The following is a 16,662-nucleotide window of genomic DNA, read 5'->3' as shown; positions in this document are numbered from 1 at the left end:
CTAGGCTGCATTATATCTCTGTACCTCAAGAAATAAAGCTACGTGATGTAAAAGATTGGGAATTTTTGTGTGTGATTTTTAAATTTACTTGCGTTAGAACAATCAGAAGCAATTTAGTGGTGGCTGCTAGCCATTTGAGTTTGGTTTAAAAACAGTCCAGTTTGTACCTTGTTGGTCATAACAAAATTATATCAGATTTATTTAAAGAATTTAACCATAGAGCCCAGTATGTCTTCTTCTTGGTTTCTTTAAAAAAAAAAAAAAAAAAAAAAAAAGGTAAAGCTTTCTTTTAAATTGAACATGGAAATAGCATAGACTATTTGATCAAAAGTACAAACTGCCATTGAATTGGTAACAAACTGTTTTCAGGGACTGCTAGGCTGTGTAAGCTTTATTTTTCTCCTAAGCATTCTCTGCCTTTATAAAGCACTCTAGTAGCAATATTTGCTTAGCTTCTAATTTTGGTTTTGCTTTTGTGTTTTCTCTCTTTCTCTTGGTTGTTCCTTTCTTCTTCTTGTGGCATTGTGTTTGCTCTTTCAATGCATCACCTGTGAATACCCCCTGCGCTGACCAATCAGCTGTTGGTGAAGGGGGTGAATGAAACTCTGGTAGCTCAGAGGGTTGTTCCTGCTCTCATAACTCTCTCCAGTGACCCTGAAATGTAAGTGTCGTTCCTGCCTTTTACATTCAGCATCCCTTTCAAAATGCGCCTGTCAAGAAATAACCATCAGCTTTTAAATTCATTGAAGAATAGATTTAGCTCTTTAAAATAATAATATTGAATTATGCTTACTTGATTTTAAACTTTATTATACTACTATTCATGTATTTTTTTTTAAGTCAACCTTCACAGTAAGCCTAATGACAAGGCCATATATTGAAAAGAATATATTAGTAGTATTTATTAGTCCTCAATAAACGTTTCCAAAACTTAAAACATGCTGATGGACTATTTCTTCCAAGCCAAGAAGGGATGCTCTGCTAATCTCACTAACATGTTGTTACCAGTAAGTATAGTGGCATGAACCAGAGGCTTAACATTTTAATGTCTCGTGTGGGTGACTAAACCAAGAAAGGCCAATGAGTCTGCCTGCCCATCCTCAGTCACAGCTAACCCAGTTCTCATTCCAGTTTACCAAACCATTTTTTATTGCATGTTGACTGGTTTACAGCTGACTCTTCGAGGCATGAGTGAAGCGTTAGTTGACAAGCGGGTTGCTCCGGCCCTTGTTACCTTGTCCAGTGATCCTGAATTGTGAGTTTCACAGACTGCGACCTTAAGTTATCCTGTCTGTCTTTTTGAGCATTCTTCTTGGTCTGCTTTTTTTTAAATTTAATTTGTCATTGCTAGAGACTAATACAGTATATTTACCTTGTACTTACTTTGATATATATTTTAATAATAATCAGTTTCTCATCTCAAAGAAAGTTTCAGTTTCTTTCTTTTTTAATTTTAACAGCTCTGTCAGGATTGCCACAATTCCAGCCTTTGGCACTATTATGGAAACAGTTATTCAAAGAGAGGTAGGAAATGACTGGAATTTATTTAATCTATGTACTGTTGAGGTGATGATAACACATTACTATACATGTACCCGGTAGCATCATACCCTTCATTTTATTTCTTAGTTACTTACGGGCCAGAAGAGGATCTCAGTATTTGAAAATATGATAGCCTACCAAAAGTATATTTTCATATGCTAAGGCAATCTCTAGTCTTTCTTCTCAACTAGAAAATTAAGTATAAGCCAACTCTCAGATGTTCTATTTTAAGTCTATCTGGATATTGCAGTTTTGAATAATCCTTCAAAGCAGATTTAGCTCCAAAGGCTTCTATTATCCAGTAGACTTCTGGATAGTCTACATAAATTCCCAATTGCCAGTTTGTACAGATTTGAAGACAGGTTTTCTCAGTTTCACGAACGGAGGCTAGAGGGTACCTATGTTCTTGTAACTGTCATTGATAATCAAGCTGCAAGTCATGTCGTAGACTGGTATCATCTTTTTTGCAGCACACATCACTGTGACAACCCTCTGTCACGCCTGCTTCAGCAGATTACCAAAGCCTTCCTCCCTAAATATGTATTTTGATTCAGAAACTTGTGATTTAATTTTCAGTTTGTTAGGTTCTATCTGCAACATTAACTATAAGACACTTCTCAAAATTAGTTATCAGAATTTTATTCTTTATTATCAAATTGGACATGTCCTTACACAATGAAAAACCCTATACATTAGAAAGTAAATTATTTGTGGGCATATCACTTAGCCACTTAAATGGAAAACAAGATTTTCCAACTCATAGACATTTTACCAAAAAAAAAAAAAATTATATATATATATATTAAACTGTTCTGTAAAATTTTTTTGTCATATAGATTTTTTTTATAACAAAAACTAAACAACCATGTTAGTTGTGGGAAAAAATGTTTTCCATTTTTTCACTTATATATTTCACCGGTGGAGCAAAATAAAAAAACACATTGTTCTGCAAAGCTTGCAGTCTTGGCAGAATTTCAACATATTCTTAAATCCCAAAATAAAAATGTCTTTTAGGGAAATATGAGTAAGATGTAAGTCATTAATGACTCATTGCTTTCAGAAGGTGAATAAGTGGGTAACTTACACTCTGATTTGTTTTAAGAATTATAATTTAGATACAAAATCATCAAAACTCTATCTTTATCCCTAAATATTGTGGGGTCTTTTCTACAGTTTGTCAGGGAATATTTGTGTTTTTAAAAAACAAAAAATGAATTAACAAGCATAAACAAAAATTTAAGATCTTTTCTGAGCCAAAAGACTAAATAAGTACTTATTTAATTCCAAATTTCTACTATTATGTTGATATAAGTCATTTGAATCCAGTGATGCAAGCCATGTTTACTGTGTATCCTTCTCTCAATTTGACTGTATAATATTCAATTTTAAGTTGCTGGAAAGAGTGAAAATGCAGTTGGCTTCTTTCCTGGAAGATCCTCAATATCAAGACCAGTATTCTTTGCATACAGAAATCATAAAAACATTTGGTAGAGTTGGGCCTAATGCAGAACCAAGGTTCCGAGATGAGTGTAAGTTGCATTTTTTTTACCATTTTTCCTGAATTGTAATGTAAGAGTGAGACCATAAGCTTCTCTGAGGATTTGTCATGTGTTACATGACACCTTTCTACACCTTATCTCTCATATACTGAAAGCTGAAAGTGAAACAAGTTTGTTATTGTGGATTGATCAGTATTGCTATTAACTGCTATTAAGTGGCTTCTTATACCATATAGTGATTGCTGTAGACAGATGAAAAGTAACTCATAAATAATGTCAAGTTATTTTTAAAACAATTCTTACTAACTGTTAATTTCAAAATACTGTGCTCATTATATTTAGAGCTTATTATTTAATTCTTATTTCTAAGGAAATTTTTATGTGTTTCTAGACATGTTCTTATGAAAGATACATTTCTTCCACTTAGCATGCCATTCCACTATTTTGTTATAAATCATGGCTTGTTGATCTGCTAAGTAATCTGCATGATGATCTGCTAAAGCATTTTCTCCAGTTTCTATAGTATCACTTTTTACTTTATGACAACAATTTCTTTGGGTGGCATCAAAGCATCCAGTAATTATTACTCCAAAAGCATGACAGTTATCACTGTTATACCTTAGTCCTTTTATTTTTAGCAATTTGACATGCTCTTGAAAAGTCCGCAAGTTTGGCTTCTTACATCAGTTTAGTTTCCAGTACAAAATTGGATTCTCCCATAGACTAGTTATTGCATATCTAACCTGGTATTTTTAAGATGAACAACAAAAATATTGTCAGGATTTGGACTGCAGTGTCCAAAAGGTCTGTTGAGGGCATGAACACATATTGAGCTACAGAAACACAACCACAAGGTTATTTTTCAATGAGTAATAGTGTTGGTAGCATGAGGAGAAAATAACAGTATTTCACAATCAGTTAACAGAAAAAGGTTTAGTATTTTAGTTAGCATTAGGGATAGTTCCTCATCATAGTAACGTCAGGTTTACAGGTGACCCTCTACAGGTGCTTTGACTAACTTTTTTGAGGCTGTAATTGCTCTGAAGCAAGGAGAATAAGTCTTGGCTGTTGGATCAAGGAATAGGCTGACTAGGCAGTGGGTCTTTGGTGGGTGCCATGTTGTTGAGTTAATAACTGTCTAGAATATGATCTAACCTCTTTGTGTACACTCAAAAGAAAGATTTATGCATCACATAGAAAAGAGAAATATTCTGTTCATAATGGCCCCAAAATAACAATTAAAGATTGGCTTGAGAAAAAATTGAGAATAGCAGTTTCCACTGCTTGAATAGGTGTAGTAAACCATTATCCCTGAAGCCTTCTACAACTTACTGTATACCCACAAGTATGTCTTATACAATCTTCCTTCACATTCTGGCACAACCAGACTTTTTTTTTTTTTAAGACAAAAAAATTTTTTTCTTCTGTATTTACTACTCAGTCAGTTGGCTTCTCTTCTGCTTTAAAACTGTACCGTGAGGAATTTAATGTCCTATATTAATAAGATTAATGGTAGATGAAGTAGAACCCATATTGACAAGGATGCTATATTGTTATCCATCTGTATTTATAGACAGTTCCTGTTAGGAGTTTAGAGAAAGAACAAAGAATTGCTGGGTGGTAATGTCTTCCTTGGAGTGGCATTTTTGGATATTTTTCCCTCTATTTCTTAGAGAACAGAAGACATTGGTTCTTCCAGTGGCCCTTTTTCTCTCCCAACTCTTAGTTATTATAGGACCTTTTGGTCCTGATTTTATCTCAGGGGCCATTTGTTTTATTCAGAACATGATACAGTTTTGTTTGTTTGTTTTCTACTTTTTTAACTTTATAAGTCTCTTTGAAAATGTTCAGTCATACCTTGGAGATTTTCTAGCATGGCAATTTTACATTTCAGATCAGTTTTTTTCAAAGTTCCTTATTTTAGATCTAAGCCCATTTACAAAAAGAGAGGACAAGATTCCCTTCACTTTTGCTATTGGATCTACCCCAGAATATTTTTTGAAAGTTTACAAAAATCTATTTTTATAAAGTTTCCTATTGATTTATCTTTATTTTGTTTGCAGTTTTGAATCTTTGTCCAATCTGCCCTTAAGTGAAAGGCTTCAGAAGTGGCCTTATGTTGTGTATTTCCTGTTTTCCTTGCCCACTGAAGGTCAGTTGTAGAATTACTCACATCTAGGTTATTAAATCTTTTAACCATTTATCTCCATCTGAGGGTTTAACAATTAAATGAATTAATTGGTACAGATGTGGTAGCCCAGGACAATACATATATAATGAAATGTTGAATTCTTTAGTAAACTTCTATCTTCTGAGATTTAGGAAGATCCTTAATTGTAGCCTTTAACTGTCTGTAGACTAGAGTTTTAAGTAACTTGTATAGGTTTGTTTTCTAGTTAAGCAGTTTTACAGGGATCTTGTGTAGTGTGGTTGTTGAGTTTCTGAGAAAAACACTGAGGAAAGGATTGCTTGTGTAGGAAATCAGAGAATGAGCGGAATGAATAGAGGCCACGTGTTTATAGATAAAGTAGTGCAAGGAAGGTCAGTTTCAAAATGTTTGGGCAGAAATGAAATAGGAAATCTTTGAGAGACTGTCTCAGAGCCACCATTTTGTTGAGGCCTCAGCATGCCGGTTAATGAATCGGAGTTTCAGTGAATTCATTGGGAATTCAGTGAATATTTGGAGTTTTTTGTCTTCTACTTATTTTTTCTAAAGCACCTCTGAAGTATGTTGTTATTAATTTTGATAAGTCAAAAAGTCCCCTAAAAACGGCCATTGTTGTCCTAAGTTTGCGTGGGGCTTTTAACCGTTTACTAAGGTAAGCATAAAAGTTGTAATTATAGTACTGGTTTATTGAGGAAGCAGGAGATTTTTCTAGGAGATTGTGGCTTTAACATATACATGCTCAAGGTAAACATGAACGAAGTCACTACAGTTGGTCAGAAGTATGTGCTTATGAACCATGTTTTGGGTCCCCCACCGAAGCAGGGACTAGAATGGGACCATGTGATCAACAATTTGATAATCACTTACCCTGGAGCCATTTCTGCAGGGGACCCTGGTTTTAGTGGGAAATGGTATTTAGAGAACACAATCTTAGGCAGTAGGAGTGCTCAGTGCTACTGAAATGGTTACTGTTTCTTGGGCCAACACTTTTATTTTAGCAATGTGTTGTCTGTATTTTTGAAATTTTACACTATGCATTGAGATATAAGATATTGAGCCCACTGGGTGACTTGAAAACTCAACCACCAGTGCTATTTGACACTGGTCTTTGCTAAGAACTTGAGAAACTAAAGCTAATAATAGTTTCATGAAGTAGTGAAATAATTTGATATTGAGAAAGAATCAGTATACTGTATTTATCTTTTTAATAGCAACAGTAATACAAGATTTATATAAACTTATTTATAAAGATGATAATAACACAAGAGGTAGGTTGTTTACATTTGTTTATTTGGCTTTCATTTTTCAAATTGGGAAACTGAATTGCAGCGAAGCCAAATGACCTGTATACATCCTCATAATTAGGTTATAATGGCATGCTATAATCTATTTCTCCCAAATTCTAGATCACTCTTTATTCTGAAAAACATGCTTTCTTCCCTAGTAAGAAAAAGCAAGTATGGGATGTGGGTAATCTTTCGAAATCATCCAGAATTAAAATAAAATTTTATAAAATAAAATGAAAAATTATTTTTTTAATGTATTAAGCATGTTTTAGATTAAAATTAATAATTTCTTTTTCTTTTTTCAGTTGTTATACCACATTTGCATAAGTTAGCCTTGGTGAACAACTTACAAATTGTGGATTCTAAAAGACTGGATATTGCTACCCATCTTTTTGAAGCCTACAGTGCACTTTCCTGTTGTTGTATCCTTGCTTTATTAATGTATATCTATATTTAATAATCAATCTTACAGTGAACCTCAGTTGTTAAAGATTGAGAAGTAGAATTTTTTTTCTTCAACTTAACTAAGAAGTAGTTAAGTAGAAGTTTAAAAATTTGAGTTGACTTGCCCCACTCCTTATTCTAGCCATCTCATAATTTTAAAAGATAACTTTAAGTCTTCTGTATTTATATGCTCCATAGTTTTGAAAACATTGACTAAAACTTTATCTATGTTAATCAGCTGTATAACTAAGCAAGCAATGAGTTATAACTGAGGCTTCTGTTAATCAAAAGGAATCCTTGTATGTGTCCTGGCATTCATTTTTAATGAATGTTTAACCGTCTTTATGACCCTGTGAATATCTCTTGAAGAGATATTAAAAAAAATACAGGGACACCGTGGTTAATCATTTGCAGTGATGGTAGAACTGGAGGAAAGCTCAGAGATCATCTAACCCATGTCAGCCACTACATTTTATAAATGACTAAACTAAAACAAAGACATTAGTGACTTCTGTTTTTTATAATTAAAAGCAAAACTGTGACTAGAACAGTGAACTTTAGCTATCCTGTTAAATGTTCTCTTTACTATCCTTGGCCTAGTAAAATAAAAGTAAGAAGGAAGTAAAGATAAAGATGGGCAGAATAAACTCTAGCTTTTAGGCTCTCCCATTAAAAGCCAGAATATTTCAAGAAAGGGGGGAATAAGAGATTGAAAAATGAGTGAACGGCTGAACACTTGAATATAACCGTAAAAGTATGTGCTAGACAACATAATCAGAGAATTATGATTTTGACAGAAAAAAAAAAGATGGTAGAGAAAGAAATGCAGAGCTGTCTGTTAAGGAGCTACTTGTCCTTTTAGAAATGTTAAAACCTGAAGTTTGATGTGTGGTTGAGAGCATTTCATTTTGGGACTCTACTACAAATTGCCTATTCATGTGGCTGATATAAGCCACTTTCTTATACTATAGATCATAAGGTGGGCAGAGATACCGTATTTTGATAATTTTGCCTCAACTAACCATACACCTTCTATAAGTTTAATTCCACTAAAAGCAGAACTTACTATCATTCCTGATTTATCTTGTTGGCATTTTCAACTTAGAGAAGATAGAGGAAGCAAAAAGAGGAAGTGATAATTCTGAATTAGCAAGAAAGGACTCTTTAGTAATGGAGAAGTGACAGGACCCTTACAAGAAAGTAATAATGGCATGTCAAAGAAAGAAAACATTGATACGCTTATACCTATTCCCTAAACTTTGCGTAAGTAAATGTTTACAAACTTAAGTGAAGAGTTGTGTGTAATCTTATATAGCAGAGTTTCTAAAGAAATATGCCTCAAGGAAAATGAGAAAGTCAAAAGGTTAAAAATTTTAGCTCTGTTAACCTAATTTTCAAATGGACTAAGCAGTGGTTTCTGAAGAGCATAGAAGTCTGTATAGAAGGAATATTATTGTGTATTTAGGTACGTACAGAATATTACTAGAGAAAATACAGTAAAAAGTCTTTATAACAGCACAGTAAGAGGAAGAACCGTCTTAACAATAGACCCTGTTCAAGTACTAAAAGCGTTAGTTCTCCGTGAGTCAGAACTTGTACTTGTGTCAACAGGGTGGTTATGGCCACTAATAAAATCACATTGTCCATATCTGTTCTGCTGTTCTATTGAATTACGAGCTGATAGAACACAAGAGTATTCCTTTCAGCACGACATCGTATTTCAATAGGGACATAGGAAATCTATATAATTTAACATTTGGCATGGTATTAAGTCAAGAAAGCATGTTTAAGAAAAATTTGAAGGAATTTAGAAATGTTTAACCTGGAAAAGAAATAGTTTAGGGATGAAAAGATAATTTGAGAATTATTTTAAAGGTTGTTATATAGAAAAAAGGTTAGGCATACTTGTGTAACTAAAGTGCAGAGCAAACACTAACAAGCAGAGGTCATGGAGAGGCCTATTGTGTTTATAAGAAAAACTTTCAAATTGAGCTCTCTAAAAATGCAATGATCTGTCTTACAAAACTGAATGTCCTGTCATTGTTAGCAATCAGAGGCTTTATGACCACCATTCACAGATGAGGTAGAGGTGATTCCTAACATCAGATAGGACTAAATGATCTCTAAGTTTACATCCCTTAAGAAAGATTGTGGGGTTCCATGGGAGAAAAGGACCAAACAGTGGGTAGAGAGAGAGGAGAAGGAAAGTGTCTTCCCTCTTACCTCCAAGTAAGGCCATTTTCAGTTTCTCAATCCATGCCCAGATTTCTCTAGATCAGAGACCTTTCTCTAATCCAAAGTTCACTCACAGATATATCTAGGTGATACTTTTCCTATACCCAGAAAATAAAACTGCATAGCCATTAGGTTGTAGAACTTTGTATATCTATAGGGATTTGGTTCAACCAAATGATGTCTATATTTTTATAACTGCCTATTTATAAGTCACTCAATTATAGGAGCTTTATTTACAACTAGTGTTTATTTATAACTATATTTTTAAGGCAGTAGTTATATGGATTTTTTTTACTTAATATAATTTATTATTTTTTTCAGAAAGACTAACTCATCTTTATAAAGGAACTCATTTACTGGCATTTTTCACTTTAATATGGTATAATATTAAATAAGAAATATTTTTAGATGGCTCACAACTATAATAGGTGAGAATGTGTCAGAAGCGATGTGGATAAACAAGGTGAATTGTTTGAGAAATGCATCTGCTTTCCTGACTCCTTTCAATGTCATATAATCAACTAAAACTCATACGACTAGGAAATATAAGTAGTACTAAACTTATTGCAGCAAAAGCTCTCTTGCCCAATTCAATGAGGACCAGTGTGGGTCAGTTTAACAGAATGGTTAAAGTAAGAAATCAGGAAAATGGTATATACCTAAGATAACTTCTTTTAACTTAAACACATAAATGTAATTTCTTTTACCAATCTTTTGATGTAGGACTGAGGCATTTCTTTTGTGAGTCTGCTGATTAGAATTAAACATCAACTTTCTTAGGTGGACCACATTCGTAATATAATTGTCTATGAATTTTAGCTTAGGTTTCTTTAAAGAGAATCCAGAGACATTTCTGATACTGGGTACTGAATTTTTCTAGATTTTTATATTTTTCTTTATATTTAAATATGTATATATTTACAGTTGTCTTATATACATAATTAAGCAGCAATTTTTTTTTAACATCTTTATTGGAGTATAACTGCTTTACAATGTTGTGTTAGTTTCTGCTGTTTAACAAAGTGAATCAGCTATATGTATCCAAGCAGCAGTGTTTTAAGCAACTGGCCTTTATCAATTTTTTCTGAAACTTTCAACTTAGTTGTCATGGAAACATTAATTTTTTTACTTTTCATACTCATTTAAACATCCAATTAAATTTCATGATTTAATTTTCACCCTTATTATTTCATATGTTTACATACCATGTAATTAAATTATGTGCTGTTACAATAATCAATGCCACTGACATAAAGAGATTTGTGGGAATAAACACAGTTGCCTCTTGACAAGTAACTAACTCAACAAATACAGATCATGCTTGATGGAAGCCTGTTTGCTCTAAGTGATCAGCATGCCATAGGCAGCATTTAAGAGATCTGCTTCTTCTATATTCTTCTGTTGTTCTGTTGGACATACCAGTTTGGTTTTTTTTTAATGTCCTTAACTACCTCATCTCAAGTCATTTCAGAGGATTTAATGGTTAATCACTTCTTACCTGGTCTCAGATGTTTACGAATTGACATGGAACATCTTTCTCCAGAGCATGAGGTAAGCTACTATCATGATTAAGCCACTGTGATTATCAGTGCCACGTTCATGTGTTTTAATATCTCCTATATAGACTTTCATTCCTCTCCATATGCGGTGTGATTATGATATGCTGTGCCTAATTTTTTAAAGTTTAGTTCAGCATCATTTTATGGATTTATTTACTAGCTATGAGATCTTAAGCCACTCCTTTAACATCTTTGAGCTTCTGTTTAATTCTGTAAAGTAGGAATAACGTTCTGTCCTTCACTGAATATAATTAGAATTTAGTAAGAGAATGTATGTGAAATGCTTTTTATCTGTAAAATGCTGTGCAGTATTATCTCTGACCATTAACTTTCTTAGAAGCAAAGTTTCTATTTTTCTCTCTCCATTTCCTCATAACTCTTTTCATTCTATTTGTCTTCCAGTATTCTCCAAAACCCTGTTTGTCATTTATTTCCTATTCTATATCTTCAACCTGTTTTTCTAGCAGCTCTTCTTTAACCTATTATCGTGTTTGACTCTTCCCTCCTAAACAAATCAAAACAAAAACAAAATCTTCCCTTCATCCCTCCCAGCAGTTTACACCCCCTCTCTCAACTTTCACACTGTCTGTTGGTACGTCGTATTCATTACCATCACAGTAATTCAACAAAACTTCTGTCTCTACGATCACTACTGATCAAAGTGCTGCACCGAAAGGACACTTTTCAGACCTGATAGGCGCATGCAGGAGTATGTAGCCTTTTCATCCATATCTTTGTCAACACTTGGTATTCTTAGACTTTTTAAATACAGTAGATATAAAGTGGTATATCACTATGGTTTTCATTTGCATTTCCGTGATTATTGTCAAACTTGAGAATTCTTTGTATGTTCACTAACATCAAAGCGTTTTTAGGTTTTTTGCCCATTTTTCCCACTTTGGGTTGTCTTTTTTCCTGTTATTTCCTTGAAGTTTGTTATATAATTGGAATATCAGTATTCGGTCAGTTTTGTGTCTTATGAATATCTTTTTCCAATTTTTGATGTTTTTTCACATTTTTGGCCCATTTGAACACTGACTTTTAATTTTTTAATAGATTGATTGATCATTTCCATGACATGATCTCCTATACTTTCTTCTTAAAACGTTTAAAGTTGTATTTTCACAATAGAATTCTTAATCCATCTAAAATTAGTTTTTACGTATGATGTGAGGTAGTGCTTAAGTTACATTTTTTTCTATATGGATAACCAGTTGTCCCATTATTGCTTATTGAACAGTGCATCATGTCTATACTGATTGACAGTGCCACCTCTGTCATAGATGATGTTTCCTTGTATGCATGTGTCTGTTATTAGGGAACATTCTTTTCCACTGGTCTCTTTCTCAATTATTGTAACATTGATACCCTGTCTTCATTACAGTTGCCTTGTTAAAAAGTCCTAAAATCTAATAGGGCAAGTCCAACACCCTGTCCTTTTTTAGAACTGTTCATGACCCCTAGCGTTTTTATGTAAATTTTAGCATTATCTTATGAGACTCCAAGAAAGATCTCGTTGAGATTCTGATTGAAATTGAGTTGATTTTATAAATTAATTGGGAGAGACATCAACTTCATGATTTTGAGTCTTCCTATCCAGAACATACTATATCTTATGTTTATTTAGATCTCCTTTAATGTCTTTTAATAAAGTTTTATAACTTTGTTTGAAAAAAACTGCCACTTTATATCTATAATGTTATAATGCTACCTTTTTTAGGATTATATGTTTTTTAACCCTTTCTTGCTGATGTATAGAAATAATATAACTTTTGTATGTTGAACTTATGTCTGGCCAACCTGAGAAACTTTATTAATTCTAATAATAAAATGTCACTGGATTTTTTATAAGTTTCAAGTGTAGAAAAGTCACCTGTAAATAATAGATTCTTGTGTAATACTTTTATTTTTTTCCCTTTTCCTTACTGTAGGATCTATTATATTGCTATCCCTCTTTTACTTCCGATATCAATTTGTTTCTTGCTTTGTTTTTAAAATAGTTTTGATAGGGGTTTATCAATTCTATTAACCTTTTCAAATATTGAACTTTTGGCTGTGTTGACTTTTCTCTATGTTAGTTTCATTGATTTCTATTTTCATCTTTATTTCCTTCTGCTTTCTTTAGATTTGATTTTTTTTCTGTTTTTCTAACTCCTTAAGGAGGAGGCTTAGATTATTTACTTGTTAACTTTTCTTCTTTTCGGATACATAAATTTAAGGCTCTAAGCGTTCCTTTAGCCACATCCCTTTTACTGCATTGTAGCTTTGTTATCATTTAGTTCAAATTAGATTCTCATTTCCATTATATTTTTATTGATCCATGGATTTTGTTTCGTAAGGTAAAGGCAGTTAATTTTATGAGTCAGTTCTCTTATATTTGTATTAACTTTTTGTAATCTGCTTGTTCTATCAGCTGTTGAAAGACATGTTAAAATTATGATTGAGAGTTGCATCTTTCTCCTTTTAGTTTTATCAATTTTTGCTTTGTATATTTTATAGATTCCCTTTATCAGCCTGAGGAAGTTTGCTTTTTTTGCTAGTTGCTTGAGTATTTTTATCATGAAGGGGTGTTGAATATTGTCAAATGTTTTTTCTGCGTCAGTTGAGATGATTACATGGTTGTGGTTTTTTATTCTCTTACAATGTTTTATATTAATGGATTTTTATATGTTAAAGCAACCTTTGCACTACTGCAATAAATCCCACTTGGTTATGGTATATAATTCCTTTTATATGAAGGTAGATTCAGTTTGCTAGTATTCTGTTCAGGATTTTTGCATCGAAAATGAAGGCCACTTGTAGAATAGAACAAATAAGAAGGCTTATTTTCACTACCTTCCATTATTGTAGAGTGGGACTGAAAATAGGGGGAGTGGTTAAAAGTTTTTGAAAGGATCAGACTCCCAGATTCCCTTTTGAACCTTGGTGGAAGACTGGAGCTTTCCTTTCTAGACTTGAGATATCAGGCCTAGCTGAGAGCAGGAATAAGGTGCTATAATGAAAGGAGGGAAATTAAGTCGAAGGTATAGTTAGTTAGTCATTAGAAAGCTCATTACCTTTCTACTTCTTGGCTCCAGGAGTGGGATGGCAGCCAGAATTATATTTGCAGGGAAAAAAAGATTGGCAGAAAGTTTGTGCCAGAGTCACCTTAAAGTGAATTTACTCATGCATGAAGAGATCCTAATCAACGTTTTAGTACCTCAGTCTTTAGTGGATATCCCAAGATCACCAACCATTTGAGAAAAGCCTCTGACATCAAAGACAGAGGTGAAAACATACACACAAGAAAAAGGATACTGGAGGGAACAGACAATGCAGGGAGCGGAAGAGAAAGTACAAAAACTCTCCCAAAAAAACACTGATGAAAAAGAAAATAGCCAAACAAACGAAATCTGTAATCTGTCAGATGAGAGAGCAGGAAAACATTAAAAAATCAAAAGTCTTTACCATAATCTGCAAGGCACTAGAGGACCCAGCTCCTTCCTCCTTACCTCCCGGGCCTCACCTTCTACCTTCTGCCTTGCTCACTCTGCACCCACCACTCTGGCTTCCAGGCTTAGAATACAATAGACATACTCCCTCCTGGAGTCTTTGCTCAGCCTCTAACCCGGGCCTCACACACTTACTCCTCATGTCCCTCAGGTTCTTGCTTAAATATCATCCTCTCCATGAAACCTGCTTAGAACACCTCCATGTAAATTGTAATATTCTTCACTTTGGCCTTCTATACCCCTTATCTCACTCAGTGTTCTTTCCAAAGCCCTTATCACTTTGTAATATACTATATGATTTACTTATTTTTTGTGTTTGTTGTCTATAACAAAGGAACATAAGCTCTCCACAGGGAGGGAATGTTGTCTATTTGCTGCATCCTCTGTGTCTAAAAACATGCCTAGCACATAGAGGGTGACAATAAGTTTGTTGTCTAGTGACCTCCATGCACAAATATGGGCCAAGAAAATTCAGGAGGGCCATTTGGTTTCCGGTGTGGGCGCCAGCATTTGGGGCAGCAGCTTCCATCCCTCCACCCTTTCCATTACTCAGTCTCCCCGCAAGAGTGATAGCAACTCTGAGACACCCATTGTCTCCCCGGTTTTAGTGACCACAGACCTATATCTGGTCCCTGCCCTAGACTTTAAAATAGAGCATCTTGCTTGTTACAACCTGGAAAAAGCAAGGGACAAGGGACAGAACAGCTTTTACTGGGAAAATATGTCTGACCATGGTATGTGTATTCGTTAAATGTATAGATGTATATAAATTTTACTTTTAACATTAGATAGTGGGGAAAGCTAAGGGAGAATGGAATCAGACTCAGAAGGAAGGTTAGTGAAAATCAAAGTGAATTATTAAGTTATACGAATGAGATCTTTTAAAGCTATTTCGGTACCTAGTCTAGCAATCCAATGTGAATTCCTTTAACAAAGTAACTGCCCAAATTTTCAGTTTTTGGTTAACATATTAGCTTATGGGAATATTAAAAATTCAATTAAAAACTTTAAACCATAGCATTTTACTATGTTAACAGTATTTCTCTAAAGTCATTTTTTTTTAAATCAGGTTATTTTAACTTCCATGATAAAAGAATGTGAACAAAAAGTAGAGAACAAGACGGTCCAAGAGCCTCAAGGGTAAGACATTAATTCTTTTTTTAAGGCTTTAGTTAAATTTCTCTATATAAATTTTCTTTAGGTGGGTATAGTGTTTTATATTGTGTTATTTTGTAGTCATTAATTTAGAAGACAAGAAAAATCCTTTAAATCAGGAGTTCTCTAATGCTAATCCATAAACCATCTGGGAAATATAAAATTCAGATCTCTATCTCATTCTCTGTGACCTCAACATTCTGAGTCAGCCTAGGGATCTGTATATTTAAAAGCTTCCAACAAAAACACTAATTTGAAAAGATATATGCACCCCTATGTTCATAGCAGCATTATTTATAATTGCCAAGGTATGGAAGCAACCTAAGTGTCCATCAGCAGATGAATGAATAAAGAAGATGTGGGGTGTGTGTGTGTGTGTGTGTGTGTGTGTGTGTGTGTGTGCGTATATATATATATATATATATATATATATATATACGCACATACACACACACACACACACACATATACATACATACATACAGTAGAATACTACTCAGCCATAAAAAAGAATGAAATTTTGCCATATACAACAACATGGATGGACTTGGAGGGTATTATGCTAAACAAAATAAGTCAGAGAAAGACAAATGCTGTATGATATCACTTATATGAAGAATCTAAAAAATACAACAAACTAGTGAATATAACAAAAAAGAAATAGACTCATAGACATAGAGAACAAACTAGTGGTTACCAGTAGGGAGAGGGAAGGACGGAGGGGCAATATAGGAGTAGAGGATTAAGAGGTACAAAGTATTATGTATAAAATAAACTACAAGGATATATTGTACAACACAGGGAATATAGCCAATATTTTATAATAACTATAAATGGAGTATAACCTTTAAAAATTATGAATCATTATATTATAAACCTGTAACATATAAGATCGTACATCAACTATACTTCAGTAAAATATAAAAATAAAATAAATACAAGCTTCCAAAGAGATTCTGATAGGTAGCTGGATTTGGGACTCACTGGTGAACATAGTTTGTAGAAATTTATGAGAGGAGTTGTAAGATTTAACTTGATTCACTGCGTAAAGGATTGTCAACTTGTGAATGTTCTAGTCCCATGCTTCTAACCAAACTAATTAGAATTCAAAGATTCAGTGAAATTAAAATATGAACATAGATGTGAAAGAATAAAGTTGGGCATTTCAGGACAGGAAGTAATTTACAAATAGTCTGTGTGTACTCTCTTTCTGAAGTAACCTTGAACAGTTGATCTTAAATGGACTCTGTTAGGCATGAAAAGCTCAACGGTGTTTCCTTTATA

General features: G+C 33.6%; 1 protein-coding gene across 5 annotated transcripts in view; it reads left to right on the top strand.

The window, feature by feature from the left end:
- RELCH (RAB11 binding and LisH domain, coiled-coil and HEAT repeat containing) overlaps positions 1-16,662 on the top strand; it is a 122,841-nt gene that overhangs the window by 97,198 nt on the left and 8,981 nt on the right. For 3 of the 5 annotated variants that reach the window (XM_057526484.1, XM_057526482.1, XM_057526481.1), the window contains 6 exons: positions 579-661; positions 1,461-1,524; positions 2,933-3,071; positions 6,800-6,916; positions 10,636-10,724; positions 15,293-15,363. In XM_057526484.1, coding sequence (XP_057382467.1) covers positions 579-661; positions 1,461-1,524; positions 2,933-3,071; positions 6,800-6,916; positions 10,636-10,724; positions 15,293-15,363 — 563 coding nt within the window. Of the gene's footprint in view, positions 1-578; positions 662-1,172; positions 1,256-1,460; positions 1,525-2,932; positions 3,072-6,799; positions 6,917-10,635; positions 10,725-15,292; positions 15,364-16,662 lie in introns of those variants that run through there. The other 2 variants (XM_057526483.1, XM_057526485.1) reach the window with 2 other exon arrangements.

Source organism: Balaenoptera acutorostrata, chromosome 13, assembly GCF_949987535.1.
Source record: "Balaenoptera acutorostrata chromosome 13, mBalAcu1.1, whole genome shotgun sequence".
NCBI classification, from domain to species: domain Eukaryota; kingdom Metazoa; phylum Chordata; class Mammalia; order Artiodactyla; family Balaenopteridae; genus Balaenoptera; species Balaenoptera acutorostrata.
Note: the sequence above shows the minus strand (reverse complement) of the source record. Positions and strands in the feature narration are given on the sequence as shown.